Genomic DNA, 18,074 nt, shown 5'->3' with positions numbered 1-18,074 from the left:
GGGAAGAAAGCATCAAATATTGTAGTCCCCAGTACACTATACTTAAAAGAATGGGATGGTCATGGCTGGAATGACTGGGCCTATTGAAGTTGAAATGACAACAAATTCAAATTGCATCTTATTCAAATTATTCCTATCTTTCACTAACTTTCCCATGACTATCTCAACTACTTTCAAGTTATGGAACTACTTCCATAACTTGCATATTCCATGATATTTGATCTGAATGTTATGTTCAAGATATAAATAATATACTTGAATATGCTACCAGATATTGTATTCAGAAATATTTTATAAAAATATTTATTTTTCTTTGAATCAAACAAAAAGAATGTTGTGCTGACAATTTTTTTTTTCCTCTTATAATCTGACTGTTTGACATCCTTCCCATAAACATTCAAGATGTTTCTTTAGACACTAAATAATCTATCATTTCCAATTCCTTCAGCAATAATCTTGCATTTCCAATTCCTTCACCCCGCAGCAACTAATACAATTTCTTGACTTTTTCTCTAATATATTTTGATTTCAACAACAAACAAGTTTGGTTTGTGTTTTTAGAGTATATTTTTGTTTTTGGGGTTTTTTTTAATTTTTATTTTTATTTTTTACTCTTTTTCACTCTTATTAGATTTAGATTTTTATGTGGTAGTTTACATAATAAGTGAGGATTTCAGGAAGTTTTCATACATTTTGCTAGCCTTCCTGTTATTCCTTTTGCTTTACTGTGCATCTTTTTAACTGTTGATGTAAACTGTTGAAAGTCAGGCTTGCTAACCATATTCTTTTTGTTGTTCTTTCGAGTTTATTTGTTTACATTTAAGAATTGTGTTTGTTTTATATTTAATATTGAAATTTTATTTTCTAGGTATTTCATTGTTTCTTGTTTTTTTTCATGTGTATTCATGGATTTGTGCCTTATTCCTGTTTAATTCCCATGATGTACAAACTTTCTTGTAGCTTCATTTACTTTGATCAAATATGTCCTTCATAAACCATAATGGAATTACATTTGCACAAATGGGATTTCTCTTGTGACTAATAATTTTATCATTATACTTTACACAAAGATTTCTATCTACGACATTGTTATATATAACTGTTTTATCTATTGTTGTACACTTTGTGTCATTTATTGAGGTGTACTTGCTATTTTATATCTACAGTCATTTCATATCATCTAAAAAAATGTCATCAGTTTAATTGATAGTATATTCCTCATCGGCCAATTGTGATGGCTGTGACAATGGCATAATTACTTTAAGGTCTATTGTTACCTTGCTGTCAAATGTAGAATTGATCTATAATACAGGATATCACCTTTTCAAAATCCTATGTCATCCTATCTATAAGGCTTGGCTATCAGTATGCAATATCCTGCCTGACCACCCATCATTCACATCTGTTCATATCACATGTTGATATCAATGCAGTCATCTTTCCTGCAATATATACGAATTGATATCTTTAATGCCACATTATTCTCTTAGCTCATTTGTGCTCCCCATTTCTTACAAGTTCATGTTAAATATCCAACAGACAACATTTGATGTTTTTCCCACCTCCACAGGTCATTCACAACAAATGTTTATCTAACATGACACATAAGATACTTAATACAATTTGATTTTCATATAGACAGAGACTGATGCTAACAGAAGCAAACAGATCACTGAACCTGCTCTTTCTTTTCTTATGTTAGAAACTATACTTTTACTACAATCATCTCCACTGCTAATTAGACCATTTAGGTAGCAGAAACTATTAACAACATTTAGTGTCATATCTGAATGGTTCATGGGCTTGATTTCAAGTGTAATACTACTGTTAATTATTTCCTTACATTATTATTTCCTTTGCCAGGCACTCTCTCTGATAGCTGTGGTTTGTCCAGAATTGCTTCTTCCTCTATAGGAAATTCGCCTATTAGTCCTGTAACGGGCATTTTAGTGCCTTGGCCTCCTGAACTGCAACTACGTCGGTAAGATCCCCTCCTTCTGCCTCACTGTGAGGCTATTTTGCTACATCTCTACCCCTTAGAAAATCAGTAGTTCTATTTCTGCCTTGCTATAATATTAATGTATTTTCATTTGTAGTTAATTTCTTTCCTGTTGTCTCCTTCTAGGTTGGTCAGTTTTGTGTTCCCTATGTAGAAATCTAAAATGCATGCAAGCCCACTGCCCATTTTATCTACATTTATTCCTTATATAATATTGTGTATTGATATACATGATTATATGCCTTCACTTACTTAAATGTTTTGTATGGTTGACTTCGCAATCAATTATATTCATTGGTAGGTCTAAAATGAACTTAGACTCATTGTTGAATATTGTTGATTGTAACATCAGTTGTACAAAACCTTTAGCTGTCAACATATAACCTTGTTTATTAAAATGCAATTATAACAAACTCTTCACACTTGTGACATCAGTGTGTATTTTTGAATGCAAATACAAACAAAAACATTTATGCATATATATATATATATATATATAATATATATATATATATATACATATATATATGTGTGTGTGTGTGTGTGTGTGTGTGTGTGTATACATGTGTGCATTTTTGCCTTTAGGTCTCTAAATGAGAGTGAAAAAAATTCAGTACATATAGTAGAATTCATTTATTCATGCAAAGCTGATGATTCGATCAATCATTATTCTGGGTATCTCAAATATATGTGTTAGTTTATGAACACATGCAGGTGAATCATCAGCTTCAAATGAATAGGCATATATGTGTGTGTGTGTTTGTATATTAGTTTGTGTAATTCTCTTTAGATTCCTCCTTCTCTTCAGTACACAACTCTGGAAAAGAATGTATGTGATCCAGTAGGTGAGGAAAGGTACTGTTGTGTAAGGAATTACAATTAGTTATCTGTAGAAAATACCCTCCATAACTCCAAAGATTTGGCTGTAATCTTCACACATTGTCAAATGGAATATGAAGTAAATTACAAAATTGGTTTGCTTGTTTGTTTGTTTGTTTTCCTCTGTCTCTCCCACCCCCTTTTTTTTTTGTCTATTTTTGCTAATAGCATAGATTAATCAAGTCATCACAGTAACTCTCCTCCAATTATTCCTGTCCACTAATTGTTCATTTGTTAAATTCACTTGCCTTGGGTTATGATGAACCTTTTAACCTTCTTTTTAGCTCATTCCAACTGCCATTATTCTCAAACTTGCAGTACTTATTCATTCTGTTGAAGGAATCTCTTAATATCTTTCACTTCTGACCATGTTTCTCAAGTAATTTATTTCTATATTTTAGGCATTTCCATCATAAAATCTTCCATTTCTTTGCTTTCAGCTATAACGATTCAGTTGTGTATTTTTAATATTCTCAATATTCAACGGTGGTTTCCAAATATAGATTTCTTTAGATCGGGCATTGGGTCGATTTTGTAGGTAAGGGTTCAGTTTAATTAAATTGATGCCAGTCAGCATCTTACTCTTTTATGTTATCAAACTTACAAGAATAAAACGGTAAGTCAAAATCAGCATGGTTTTGAACAGAAACTCTTAACTAAACACTTGAAAGTAATCAGTTTCCTTTTCAACTATTTTGGCAATTTCCTGATTCCATTGCATTCCTGATCCAACTGTAACTTGTGAGTCATTTTATTATTGCTTTCAACATCATCAGCAACTTATCATCAACATAATCATCATTATCGTTTATCCACTGTCCACCAGTATTCCTTCTAAATGGTTTGGGTTGTATAAGACTGTATATCTCTCTTTAGCATCAGTGAGCAAGATTCTTCTGACTTATAAAATACAACTATAAATACAACTATCTGGCTTAAAATGAAATATTACACCTTTTCTTGAATGAAACATGATATATCTACAGCGTCTGATCAAATAGAAATTACCGTTTCCTCAAGTAAACCCAGGTTAGCCCAACTGATTCCTTTAATCGAAACAGGAGCTTGTATTGTAATTTATCTCATAGATACTTTAGATATAACAAAACAAAAACAAAAAAATACCTACTAATTATTTTTCTTTTTACTGTCATAGCTTCTCTTTGTGTCTTTATTACAAAGTCTGTTCTATTTTTGTAAGTCTAATATTGGCTATAAAGTATATTGCTCTGCATTCATGCAGCGACACATCAATCTACACACTGGTGAACATTTTAGGAAAGGCAATTAGAATATTAATCCTGAAACATCATGGTACATTATCATATATATATTGGGGGAGATAGTGTGAGAGAGAATGAGAAATGAGGAGGTAGGAAGACTTAACTTTTGTTAGCTGTAAAGTACAATATTGCTAGTCTACGTTAAAAACAAATGAAATTCTCTAAATATTATTCCACATAAAATTTCACACAAACATAGATCAAAAGAAAGTGGAATGAAATATGAGTGAATTTATTGTAGAAATCAGCCATGCAAGTTAAGATTGATTGCAAGTTTGGTCTGTTGTGGTAACATGATCACAGACCCAAAGGACAGGATGTGTGGATGATAAACACACAAGAGAAGACTGTTTCAGCCACCTTCATGAAAATATTATTTGAATTGACTTTATGCAGTGTTATAGCAGCATAGTTCTTTCTAAAACAATGTGAGCTTCAGCTGTTACATTACAAGAGCATGAGTTCAAAGCATAGTGCTGCTATTAAAGTTTACTCTTATATAAAAGTATTCTATTTGTTTCAGTTTGTAACGATGATAGAACCGAATAATGTATTAAACTTCCAGCGCATAGGTTATGAGTTCAGTACTGCTGTTAGAATATTTTTGTGTTTCTCAGAAAAACACTGTACTATGCTTTTCCTTCAATCCCCCCACCTGTTAGAAATAGATACCAATATCAGTCCATTAAGCTACCAGACCAATGAAGTTCAGTCACAGATCACATTTCACTAGTGAAATTGGTTCAGTCTCAGACACTTGTCATGTCAGTAATTGGAAGCAGATCAATATACTTCCCTCTCAGACTACAGTCCACCAGTTGTGTTCCTTTGCCTTGTCATTGGACCCACTCTCTACTTTTGATTATGAGCTGTGTGTGTTAATAGTAGTGCACTAGAACTCATCATATACATATAAATGTACATATACATATACATATGTACATACATATATGTATACATATGTGTACACACATGTATATACACATACACATGCCTATACATATGTATACACATGTATATACAAATATTTATACACATGTATATACGAATATTTATACACATGTATATACATATACATCTACATGTGTATATACACACACATATATACATATGTATATATATGCATGTGTGTGTGTGTGTGTGTGTACACATAAAAAAGTGATATCAGTATGTATGTACGTATGTACATATTGAAATATCACTTTTTTATATGTGTACACATATGTATGTACGTATGTACATACATATTTATATCACTTTTAAGTTATCTCTGCAGATTTTCTATAGAATTTAGACCCAGCACTGAAAGTTACAATGCCACGTAAATGAATGTGTCTATTAAACAATGCAATCAAAGATAGAAAAATAGATAACGAGCATATATGCATATTTCAGTTCTTGCTGCTCCTCCTTCAGCACCACAAGCAAACCATTAGCCAGCCATGAATACATTGCTTAAACATCCACTAAGTTCAGAGGTGTAACACTATTGGATAGACTAATTTACATATTAAATACATTCCTGACAACTGCTATGTACATATTAAATGCTAGTAGGGACACCATATTTCATTTTGAAACCATAATATGCTTTCCGAAATCCGCCGAAACTACACCTGATTATACATAGACTTTAGATGAGTTGTAGTGCACCTGAACACTGTACACAATGTTTTATTATTATTATTATTATTATTATTATTATTATTATTATTATTATTATTATTATTATTATATTATTATTATATACCATTTTTCTAACTTCAATCACATTGTTTACATAGACTTAATCAATTATGAAACATTATAACTTTCAGTTCTGGCTCTAAATTCTATAGAAAATATGTAAAGATAACTTTAAAGTGATTGTATCACACTGCTAACACAAAAGTATGACACAGTACTTACTAATAAACTTTAATATACTAGTAGTGTATGTATGGTTTAGGACAGGAATAGGTGTTTTGCTGTAGGGGAGATAGATGGTTACCCCTGCAGGAAGAGAAAGAAGATGGTGATGAAAATGTATCTGTGTGAACCCTCAGGTTGCTGGAAGGTGAATAGAGAAGTTGTATGGGTGGCTAAGTTCATGGGAGTGTGAGAGGTGAGTGGCAAATGGATAGAGGGAGATGGTGTGTGTGTGTGTGTAAGGGTACAAGGCTTTGTGGTTAGAGTGTTGCACTCACAATCACAAGACTATGATTTTGATTCCCAGACCAGCGATGCACTGTGTTTTTGAGCAAAACAATTTATTTCCCATCGCAGCAGTCCATTCAGCTGTAAATGGGTCGCCCTATGACAGTCTAGTTTTCCATTCATGGAGAATGTTGGCCTGCCCACCTAGCTGGTGTGGTAACATCATTTCAAAGCGATTGCAATGCAAGGAAACACATTGTGACCAGTGGGGTATAACAACATCCAATAGTCTGACCAATAAGAAAAGGGTAAAGACTCCCTTTCTTCATGAACGACCATGGGATTATACCTAGAAAGTTCCTAAGGCACCAGTCTGGACACGGTTGTTTACAGAAGACCAGCAGTCACCCACACATACCAGTCTCTTCCCCTCTCTCTACCACTGATGTTGTCCAAGGGAATGGCAAAGGAATGTATGAGAGTTCTGCAGTCTCTTGCTAAACAATCACACAGATGATTTGTTTATAGTGATCAAATGTTTGTGTTCCCATAAGCTCCTTCCCTCCAGTAAATCGACATTACCTGTACAGGTGCACAAAGTGTCACATGTCAGATGACAAAATGATTGCAAAACAATGTGGAATGAAATGTTTTGCTCAAGAACACAATGCAATGCTTGGTCTAGGAACAGAAACCATGATCTCATAATCATGAGTGCAACATTCTAACCACTAAGCCATGTACCTTCATGTATATATATATATATATCTGTAAATGTAATATGTGATATGTGACAATTATTCAGTAGCCATGATAAAACTCCGAGTTTTGGATGCCGAGGTGGAAATCCAGGCTGCCATCTCTTCAGCTATCCAGCCATCCGATGGCCAGATAACTGAAGAGATAACGGCATGGATTTCCACCTCGGCATCCAAAACTCGGAGTTTTATCATGGCTACTGAATAATTGTCACATATTACATTTACAGATAAATTCCTCCATTTACATAATATCGAGGTCTCTTTCATTCTTTTGTTGTCTTCCAATAATACTATACTTGTTCCACGTCCTCGCGTTGTTGTGTTTTCTCATTGTGTTTTCATGTTTGGATTAACTTTATTTATATATATATATATATATATATATACATATACATATATATATATATTATATATATATATATATACATACATACATACATACATACATACATACATACATACATACATACATATATACATACATACACACACACACAGTTACATAACCAAATCAGTTTTTATATACACAATAATCCACTTCGTTACAATATATGATAAATTGGTTACTGAGTATATAATCAACCAGCCAATTTTTTATAATATGATAAAACCAGTTTCCATATATGTTTGTGTGTGTCTGTGTATGTTCGTGCGTGTGTTTGTGTGTGTAAAACAATTACACTATATGTAACATCTCAATGATTGGTGTATATAATAATGGTACAATTCTCTATAACTGTCAAATCATATAAGAAACCATTTCTACATTGTACTAGCTGTGTATAAATGGTATTTACATTATATAAGTCAGCTTGATACTGAATCAAAAATATTTAAATAAGAAATAAATTTGTATAGCCCCATGCTGACCAAAACCTTATGAGTAGATGTGGTAGACAGTAACTGAAAGCAGCCCATCATATGTATGCGTATATGTATATATATATAAGAATGATATAACACTAAGATGGAGGATAACAGGCTCTAATGGTAAATCATGACATTTGTTTTGCGGTGCACACTAGCTTTGAGTTGCTGAGTTTATATTCATATTCCATAATAGAAGATTGTACTTTATGGTATTATGATATATTTGAATATTTTTCAGCAACAGTTGTGCGTGCATGTGTTTCATGAGATGAAATACTATAAGCGTATATATATATATTATTCTTTACTCTTTTACTTGTTTCAGTCATTTGACTGCGGCCATGCTGGAGCACCGCCTTTAGTCGAGGATTGGCAGAATTATTAAAGTTGGACAAAATGCCTTACAGTACTTTGTTACAGTGCTTTAAATGCTGAGTTCAAGTTGCACCACAGTCAACTTTGGTTTTCATCTAGACTGTTGATAGGATAACACCAGAGATATACTGGGGATTGATTCTATTAACTTTATACTCCCTTCAAACCTTTTGGCCTCGTGCTAAATAATGTACAATATTTCTTCAAGTCAGTTCTAGAAATGGACGTTTGTAATTTATTTCTGCCTGACATAGATGTCTTTCTTTGAGGACAGCTTATAAATTTAATACTCATATTCCTCATCATCATTTTCACATACACATTTCCATGCTTCCATGGGTTGGACATAGTTTGCTGAAGCAAATTTTATATACATCTGGATGCCTTTCCTGTTGTCAATCCTTACCTATTTCCAAGCAAGGTAATATTTCCATACAGCCAGTCATGACATTTATTTACAACAATCACATAAATGTCAAGACAAGAAGACAAACACTTGCACACACACACACATCATACATACATGTCACCATGACACTGAATCACTGGATTTGGTAAATAGAAACTGAAAGAAATCTATTGTAGATATATATATGATGAACTCTCCTGTCAAAGATGATGTATGAGTTTGCATAAATATTGATTTCAAATTTTGGCATAAGGCCAGCAATTTCGATGGAAAGGATTAGTCAATTACAGTGACTCCTGTACTCAACTGGTACTTATTTCATCAACCCCAAAAAGATGAAAGGCAAAGCTGACCTCAGAGGAATGTGAACTCAAAACTTGAAGATGGACAAAATTCCACTAAGCATTTTGCCCAGCACAGTAAAGTTTGCATAAATATTAATACCAGTATATTCTCCACAGATATCACCTCAAATAGTTATAAATTTATTACTACCAGTTGACTACCATCACAACAACAACTACCACTACCTATGCAGCAACTGTAATTATTATTCTTGTCATCATTGATATTTCCCTTTAACACATTTCAGCATCATTCATCATTATCACCATTACCATCGTTAATATAACTACTACCATCGTCATAATGATGTAGCAGACTTTCAGTCACCATCGTTGCTATATCTGTCAATATCATTACTCACTAAAAATACTCATGAGCAAAAAATGATATTAATGATTAGCTAATATTATTTTTACATTTATGTATTTGTTTTGCAAGATTCCTGGTGTGAAATCGTGTGTTGAAACAGATATCATAATACTTGGTGATGGTCATATTTTGCCAATTAAATACATGCACTATATGTTTGGTCTTTACTACAGCCTTATTATTATTATTATTATTATTATTATTATTTTAGTTTCTTTTTATTAAAGCTCTTTTGTCACATATCATGTGACCTCTTCAGTGACTCTCTATCCCTCACGTCTCCTCTTGTTCTGCTTAGTCCACATGGTATAGAGAGTCACTGAAGAGGTCACAGAATGTGCAATGTAAGAGCTTTGACAAAGAAACCAAAATAATAAAAATAAAGCTGAAGTACAATAGGAGATATGTGAGACAGAGAGTTGCTAAAGAGGTCACAGAATGTCTGATGAAAGAGCTTATTGATAACATTGATCCCAGTGCTCAACTGGTACTTATTTCATCGACCCTGAAAGATGAAAGGCAAAGTTGACCTGAGCAAAATTTGAACTCAGAATGGAAAGAGCTGGAAGAAATATCATTAAGCATTCTGTCTGATGTTGTAATGATTCTCCCAGCTCACCATCTTAATAATACTAATGATGGCATAAGGCCAGCAATTTTGATGAGAGGTGGTTAGTCAATTACTCTATCCCTGGTACTTAACTGCTATTTCATTTTTATCAGACTTGAAAGGATGAAAAGTAAAGTCAATCTTAGCAGAATTTGAACTCAGAATGAAAAGACAGATGCAATTGTCACAAAGCATTTTGCCCAGCATGCTAACAATTTGGCCAGCTTGCAGCCTTAATAATAATAGTGACAACTGTAACAATCCTTTCTATCATAGGTACAAGGCCTGAAATTTGCATGGAGGGGCTAGTTAATTGCACGACCCCAATGATCAGTTGGTGCATATTTTTTTCTACCCTGAAAGGATGAACAGCAAAATCGACCTTGGCAGCATTGGAACTTAGATCATAAAGCTGGAAGGAATGCCACTAAGCATTTTGTCCAGCATGCTAACAATTCTGAAACCAATGCTATGAAAAGGCAATTGCTGTCCCAACAATGAAAGAAAGAAAACATGACTACATAGAGCAAAAGAAAAAGATATAGAACAAGGAATAGTAGAGAGGTCAATAAATCTGCAGGAAAGAAATAACAGCCCAGATAAAGATAAATTTGTGGAAGGAACATTACAGAGGAAGAAAGGAGCTTATTACAATGCCTAAATGAGACCTGAACTCGTGAAAGTAAGACAACCACCAGCCTTGAGAGGAATTGAGAAAGGAAAACTACATAAAGTAGGGAAGAAGATGGATAAGCTATTAACAAAAATCTGTTTTGAAAATATAAGACCTAAACAATCTCCGCTGTGGAAATTTTAGGGGTTAAAAGCCAAAGAAAGCATTAGACAGACAAAGTTCCATGTTGAAAATGAAGACTTGAGAACCAAATTGAACAACTCAGTAGAGATCTTAGAAGAATAAATGTAGCCATAGAAAAGATGTTGAGGAAAAGACACAAGAATGAGTTGCAAAGAATGTACAACATTTAACACAAAGAATGAAAATGATAAAGGTTTCAAATTTTGGCACAAGGCCAGCAATTTTGGGGAGGGGATAAGTCGATTGCATCAACCCTAGTGCTCAGCTGGTACTTATTTTAGTGACTCTAAAAGGATGAAAGGCAAAGCTGATATTGGCAGAATTAGCCAATATAAATCTTGGTTGGTTAGTTGATTTCTTCGCACTTTATATTGTATAGAAAGAGCAGGGAAAGAGAAAAAGAAAATTAACGTAAGAGGTACATGGTGAGTGTTAATACAAGGAGTGGTCACAGACAATGAGCAAAGGAACACAGCATACACACACACACACACACACACACACACACACACACACATGGTGAGATGAAAATATCAGTGAGACAGAGGGGGGAGTGTATATGACAGTAGTCATTAGAGAATTTACAAAAATGAGAAATTTATTTTATTTAATTTTATTTTAAGATAATAAATATTTCTCTCTCGAAAATTAGAATTCATTTCATCCTTTTGTATAAGCAACAAGAAATTTGATAAAAGTTAAATTATAATTATTGTGTATGTGTATATATATGTATATATATACACACATACACACACAAACACACTATATTTCTTGATATTACCCGTGATGATGGCAAATGTATACTTCCAAAGCTGCTCATCATATGATAAGTAACACTCCAGTGATAATAAAGTGATTTCTAATTTAGACATAAGGCCAGCAATTTTTGAGGGGAGAGCATGTAGTTGTTACCATTAACTCCAGTACTTGACTGGTACTTTATTTTGTCTGCCCTGAAAGGATGAAAAGCAAAGTTGATCTTGGTAGAATTTGCACTCAAAACAAAGTAATGAAGCAAATGCTGCAAAGAACTTTTTTCCCCAATTCATTACTGAGTCTACCAGTTTGCCAATCAATTTGCCACCTAATAATAAGTATAGGTGCCTAGGAAATGACCAAAAAGCGTTTATATATATATATATATATATATATATATATATATACCCATCAGAATTTAAGCAAAGACATAGCATAAAGGAAAATAGCACTGCAAGATACTGAACATGCATAACACAGCATACTTTCAGCACCTGATTCAACCAAATATTATGAAGAAATTATTATCTCCCATGTAGTAGCTGTGACCACTAGTGGAACCTCATATGTTTGAAACACTTGAGCTGTGATTTCAACCAAATCCATTTAAGCTGTTGTCAAGACATTATGTTTACGAATAGATTATTGTTCTGCTACATAATGAAGGATTGCCACTATGAAATAGCAGCTGGAAACAAATGCCTACACGTCAAAGAATATATTGGTAAATGACCTGTGAACTTGTTTGTAGTTAGAATTGTAATTATTGGTTACTATAAGATATATTTGAAGGTAGAATCCCCTGGAAGCAATTATTATCCTGTATGTGGACACTATGAACTTTCATTTTTATCAGTTGCTAAACTTCCAATGCTCTATGAAGAGAAAGACAAAAGATTTGCATGAATTTCCTCCAGACTGTACTTATTTCTATCTTTAATGAAATATCTCACTTCATAAAATGTTTGATTAGTGAGTTGCAGGTTATATCATTGATGATTTCTAAAAAGAATGAAATAGCATTATACAAGATTATTACTGACTAAAAGTTTTAAGAACTTTGTAAGTAAACAAAAGCAATTGAATATATGAATTCTGTTAATCTTTTTCCATAATTTCAAATTCAAATTTCTTACCTCACCACATATTATGAAGAAAGGTTTATCTCCCTTGTAATATCTGTGACCACTAGGGGAAATGCACATGTTAGAAAATATAAAATCAAAGCAAAACATGGCACATACAAAAGTCTCACAGAGCTACACTCAGTACAGCAGTGAAATTAGGTAATAACAAAATAAACCTCTGAAAAATAATTATTATTGATTGGGAATAAAGTATGCAAAAAGTCTAATTTTAAATGATCAGTCAAAAAGCTATTTTTATGTATTTTTGAGACCTGCATACTGAGTATAGATGAGAGTTACTAAAATAAAATAAAAAATGACAGTCCTCCTCATAATAGATTTCATAGGAAATTTACTGCATCAGCAAACTTTGTGTAATTTAAGTGTTAAAATGTTAGCAACTTACTTTTTGATTAGTTGTGTGTGTATATGTGTGTGTAGATATGTATGTATACATATATATGTGTGTGTATGTGTATATACATATATATGTATGTATATATATATATATATATATATGTATATATGTATGTGTACATATATATGTGTGTGTGTGTGTATATATATGTATGTACATATATAAGATATGATGAATGCTGAACAAAGATTTCAGTGTCATCCTTTTTATGATAGATACTGAATTATATATTTTACAGGGAAATGCTTTTGATGTATACACATATGTGTGTATGTTTATATAGATATATAGAGAGAAAGACACAATACACATATGCTTATGTGTGTATTGCAGACATATTATTTATTTTCAAAAACAATTACTACCTCCCTACCTATCCGTCTATACATACATGCATGCATACATACATAATTATACCCATATGTAGATAGACAGACAGACAGACACAGATAGGTAATTGTTTCTGAAAATAACTACAAAATAAATAGCTTTAAAAATGTTGAAATGTAGTCTCTAAGATCAAATGATGTTAAAGATTGTATAGAGAGTAAAGAAAAGGCATAATAAAAAATGAGGAAAAATAATATATAGCAAGGAAAATGTGTGTATGTGTGTGTGTGTGACACCCACACACATATACACACACACACACCACACATGTACATACATACCTATATACTACCTACCTACTTTTCTACTTACCTGTCTATTTTCCTACCTACCAATGTATCTCATATTTTTTTTCCATAATATATAAGAAGACTTTGAAAATTTTGAAATATGGTTTATAAGATCAAATGACATTGTACATTGTGTGTGGAGGAGAAAAGAAATACTAAAAGCATAAGAAGAATAAAGTGAAAATGAAACTCTCTCTCTCTCTCTCTCTCTCTCTATATATATATATATATATATATATATATATATATATATATAGTTATACAATCTGGATTGTAGACTATCAGGATAGTTAAAAATAACTAATTAAAGGGAATATTCATTTTGTTGAAAGGAAAAGTATATTGCTATGCAAACTTATGCATATTCATCTGTGTATGTGTGTGTATATTTACATATATATATCCATATGCATATTATATATATAATATATATATATATATATATATATACACACACATACAGATACAGAATGTACATCTATATGCATATATATACTCTTATGCACATATATATATGCAAGCTTACATACATAAATACATATGCACACACATGTGCATACACATACTTACGTTTGATATTGAAAATGGCAATTCTTTCATAGCAATTGTTTGGGGTTTTTTTAATACTTTTTATATATATATATTTTAACACCAAGTTTATTTGATGATTATTTCATGAAATTGACAGAGCAGAAATTGTATTCAATAATTTAGTGTGTATGTGCGTGTGTGTGTGTGCGCGCGCGTGCACACACACACACACAGAGTTTTCTAGTCATTGTTCGCCCTAGTTTTTCAAAGAGAGATCTGATTATTATATAGTAATTCCTAAAGTAAAAAAAAACTAAGATTGTAATCTTATTTAAGAACGACAGTTAGACTATAAACATTTATAAATATATGGCTTTCTTTTTCTTAAAAACTGCTTTCATTCACAGTATACAATGTTGATATCATTGACTGATAAATAAAAAATCACAGTTTATATATGTGTATATGTATTATATATATCTATATATCTATATATATATATATATATATATATATATATATATATATATAATCTTTCAAATACTAAATTCATATCAAATACTAATATTTGCCAGAAATAATAAATAAATTTCTTAAAACAACATTTAATTATCTAAAAAAAAAGGGGAAGGACACAGTGGAAAATATAGCACTAGCTATACAAAAAGATAATCACAGCTGGAATACCTTTGATCTTAGGTCTGCTTGATCAGAGATGACCTGAGGTGAAATGGTTACAACCAGCAGGATAATGTGACTGATTCTCAGCTGTAACCGAGATATATGTTTACCTGGTGGTGATATCTGTGCATGAAGAGTTTAATCATCACACACAGCCAGTAATCAGAAGAGCAGAGTCTAAACCTAATGTAACTCATCAGCTAGTAGTTTCTGTTTCCTTTCTTTTTGCGTATAAATTTTAGTAAAGAGAGTGTAGGCAGTACCTATGACTGCCACTTTTTTTCTGATCTGAGACTGACTACTGACCGCTTTCTTTGAGTAGTTGAACAGAGAATTCATGATTGCAAGTTAACTAACCAAATTTGCAAAATTTAGAAAGCCAACAGTGATAAGTAGCTCCTCCTTTCTAGTAACTATTTACAGCTTGTTAGACTGGGCCTTATTAAAGTTAAGTATTTTGGCTATTGACACAATTTAATGTTGACTGGATATAAACCTCTAACTTCTTACTGGTTATCCAATACCCTCTCTGTTCACCCACACTATCTTTTAACTATTCAAGTAATATTTAATATATTGAATGACATCATGCTATACAGAATATTATATCGCCATGCCATATGTGAATGACTTCAAGGAGAGAAAGAATATAAACCTAATTAGTATTTGTTGACTCGAGTATTAACAAAATATATTAGCAATATATCATATTTAATGGTGTAATTAATGTATTGTTTTCTATCTAGTTTTATATTGTATTGCATGACATAATGAGTGCATTGACTTCTTGTAAATCTATGGTCAGTCAGCAACATGCTATAACACAACATAAAATGACATCACAATTATCTTATATAGAATACTAAAGTACTAAAAGAAATCAAGATTAGTTATATTAACAGCAAAATAAAACACAAAACATTATCAAAAGCATATTGTTGCAACAAACAAACATTAGATAGACATTAGAACCAAACCATTTCCTTATAACTGAAAGAGACCTGGCATCAACAGACAGAAAGTGTTGAAGTCCAGTAATAACCAATGAAAAAAGTAGACACAACTTTATTTCTTTGATTCGTCTCTATAATAAAAAACAGCAATAACAACCATCACTAATACCCTTTCATCCATATGATAAGACCAGACGAGTCTTGTATCATTGATGAAGTTAGGAAGCTTGTTGCAACAAATAAAACTTGAAGTACTAATATGGAAATATGAAAAATTTGCCATATAAAAGTTAAAACAGAAGCATAGTTACGCACACACAAACATAATAGTTTCTTATTATATCTATTTGATTTATATGCATGTTTATAATGTTTACATACGTGTGCATATATTTATGCATATATACATTTAATATTCTCTCAGTTTCATTGTAATGTACCAAAATGTGGAATTTCTTGTGTTATGCATGTCTTTTTTTGTGTGCATATGCTTTTTAATCATGGTTCTATTTTTTATTTTTCCATTTGTATTATGACAATATAATTATTGTAATTATTTTGACATGCCATATTACCATATTTTTCAATATATGTACACTTCATATATATATCGTTGATTCTACAGGCTTCACATAAAGTCAGCACATACAAAGTGATCTACATATTGACATCCTCCTTTGATGACTAGTCTAAATTATCTATGGTTATCTTGGTACTAGTAGAGAGCAACAGGCCAGTGGCTAGTAGCATTTGCTCATAAGCAAAACCAAGCCAATGGCTGGAGACAGCCTGTAGGTGAAAATCAGATCAGTGATGAGCTGGAAATAGTAAATGACTTAAAGAACAGTATTTCACAAAACAGAAAATAATGTTCAATCATTAGTCTTAACAATATCATGTAAAGAATTTAGATGTATAATCATTATCCTGTCTTGATTACTGTAAGAACATTTATTAAGTACATACAGTTAGTTAACAAAAAGTGTTTTGTCAAGAGATATATATTTCTTTCATTAAGACTGAAGTTCATCTTTGCAGAATTTAAGCCAGCCACCAACATAACAACAAGACTTCTGTGTGCAAGTCAAGGCAGTTCCAGAGATTTGTGAGTTTGTTAATGCGTGCATATATTATGGCGTATGGGTGGATATACTTACACTCATGCAATGGGTGTACATATTACTGTGTGTATGTGTGTACATGTGTGTGATTACATTTTAAATATGCGTATTTATTCTGTGTGTACATATGATTGTGGGCATGTACTCATTCCAAATAATTCAAATAGAACGTTCTAGAAATGTTCATGGTACCACCATTCAATTGGATTTGAAAGAGGTAGGTCTTCCTTGGAAAACCCCAGGATTTTGAGGCCTTTAAGCAAATCTTTAATGAAACCCAGCATACCTTTGCTAATAGATTTAAATGAAAATTTATTATGCAGACATGAGCTGTAGTTTCCTCACTATGTATGTATGTATGTATGTAAGTAGGTAGGTTTGCTTTGTTTTGTTTTGTTTGTTTGTTTGTTTGTTCTCCTCTATGTTTAAGCTGTTTAAATTCTTCCTCTGAGGAAGGAGCTGGTTTCTAACAAAGATACAAAGCTCTGTTGTTGGAATATATGAGGTGGTATCAAAAGGTTCCTGGACTAGTTATGCTTAATAAAAAATAACTTATTTACCTAAGTTTTAACATCATCTCCTTCGAAATAGTCACTTTATGCAGCAATACACTGGTTGCAGTGATTCTACCATTTTTGGAATCTATCCTGGAAGTCATTTTCTGTAAGTGAATTGAGGATTTTCTGTGATTCGCTCTGGATTTCAACAGCAGTGTTAAAATGGCAACCTTTAGGCTGCATTTTCATCTTGGAGAAGAGATGGAAGTCCACAAATGAGAAATCTGGTGTATAGGGCAGGTGCAGAAGCAATACCATGTTGTTTTTTGGTGAAAAATTCATGAGTGAGGAGAACTCAGTGACAGGGTGCATTGTCATCATAAAGAATCCAATTTTTCACACTCCACAGACCTGGTCACTTTCACCAAATGTCCTCCCTCAAATGCTTCAAAAC

At 32.3% G+C, this 18,074-nt stretch overlaps 1 protein-coding gene across 6 annotated transcripts in view; it reads left to right on the top strand.

Moving 5' to 3' along the window:
* Positions 1–18,074, top strand: part of LOC115209732 (transmembrane protein 245) — a 482,091-nt gene that overhangs the window by 455,499 nt on the left and 8,518 nt on the right. For 4 of the 6 annotated variants that reach the window (XR_004998339.1, XM_036501362.1, XM_036501363.1 and 1 more), the window contains one exon: positions 1,864–1,981. The exons of the other annotated variants lie outside the window; for them this stretch is intronic. Coding sequence is in view for 3 of the 4 variants with exons in the window: in XM_036501362.1 (XP_036357255.1) it covers positions 1,864–1,981 (118 nt within the window). In the remaining variant the exon portion in view is untranslated. The remainder of the gene's footprint in view (positions 1–1,863; positions 1,982–18,074) is intronic. 6 annotated transcript variants of the gene reach the window in all.

The sequence above is a fragment of the Octopus sinensis genome, linkage group LG3 (assembly GCF_006345805.1).
Source record: "Octopus sinensis linkage group LG3, ASM634580v1, whole genome shotgun sequence".
NCBI lineage: Eukaryota > Metazoa > Mollusca > Cephalopoda > Octopoda > Octopodidae > Octopus > Octopus sinensis.
This window is presented reverse-complemented; position numbering and strand designations above follow the sequence as displayed.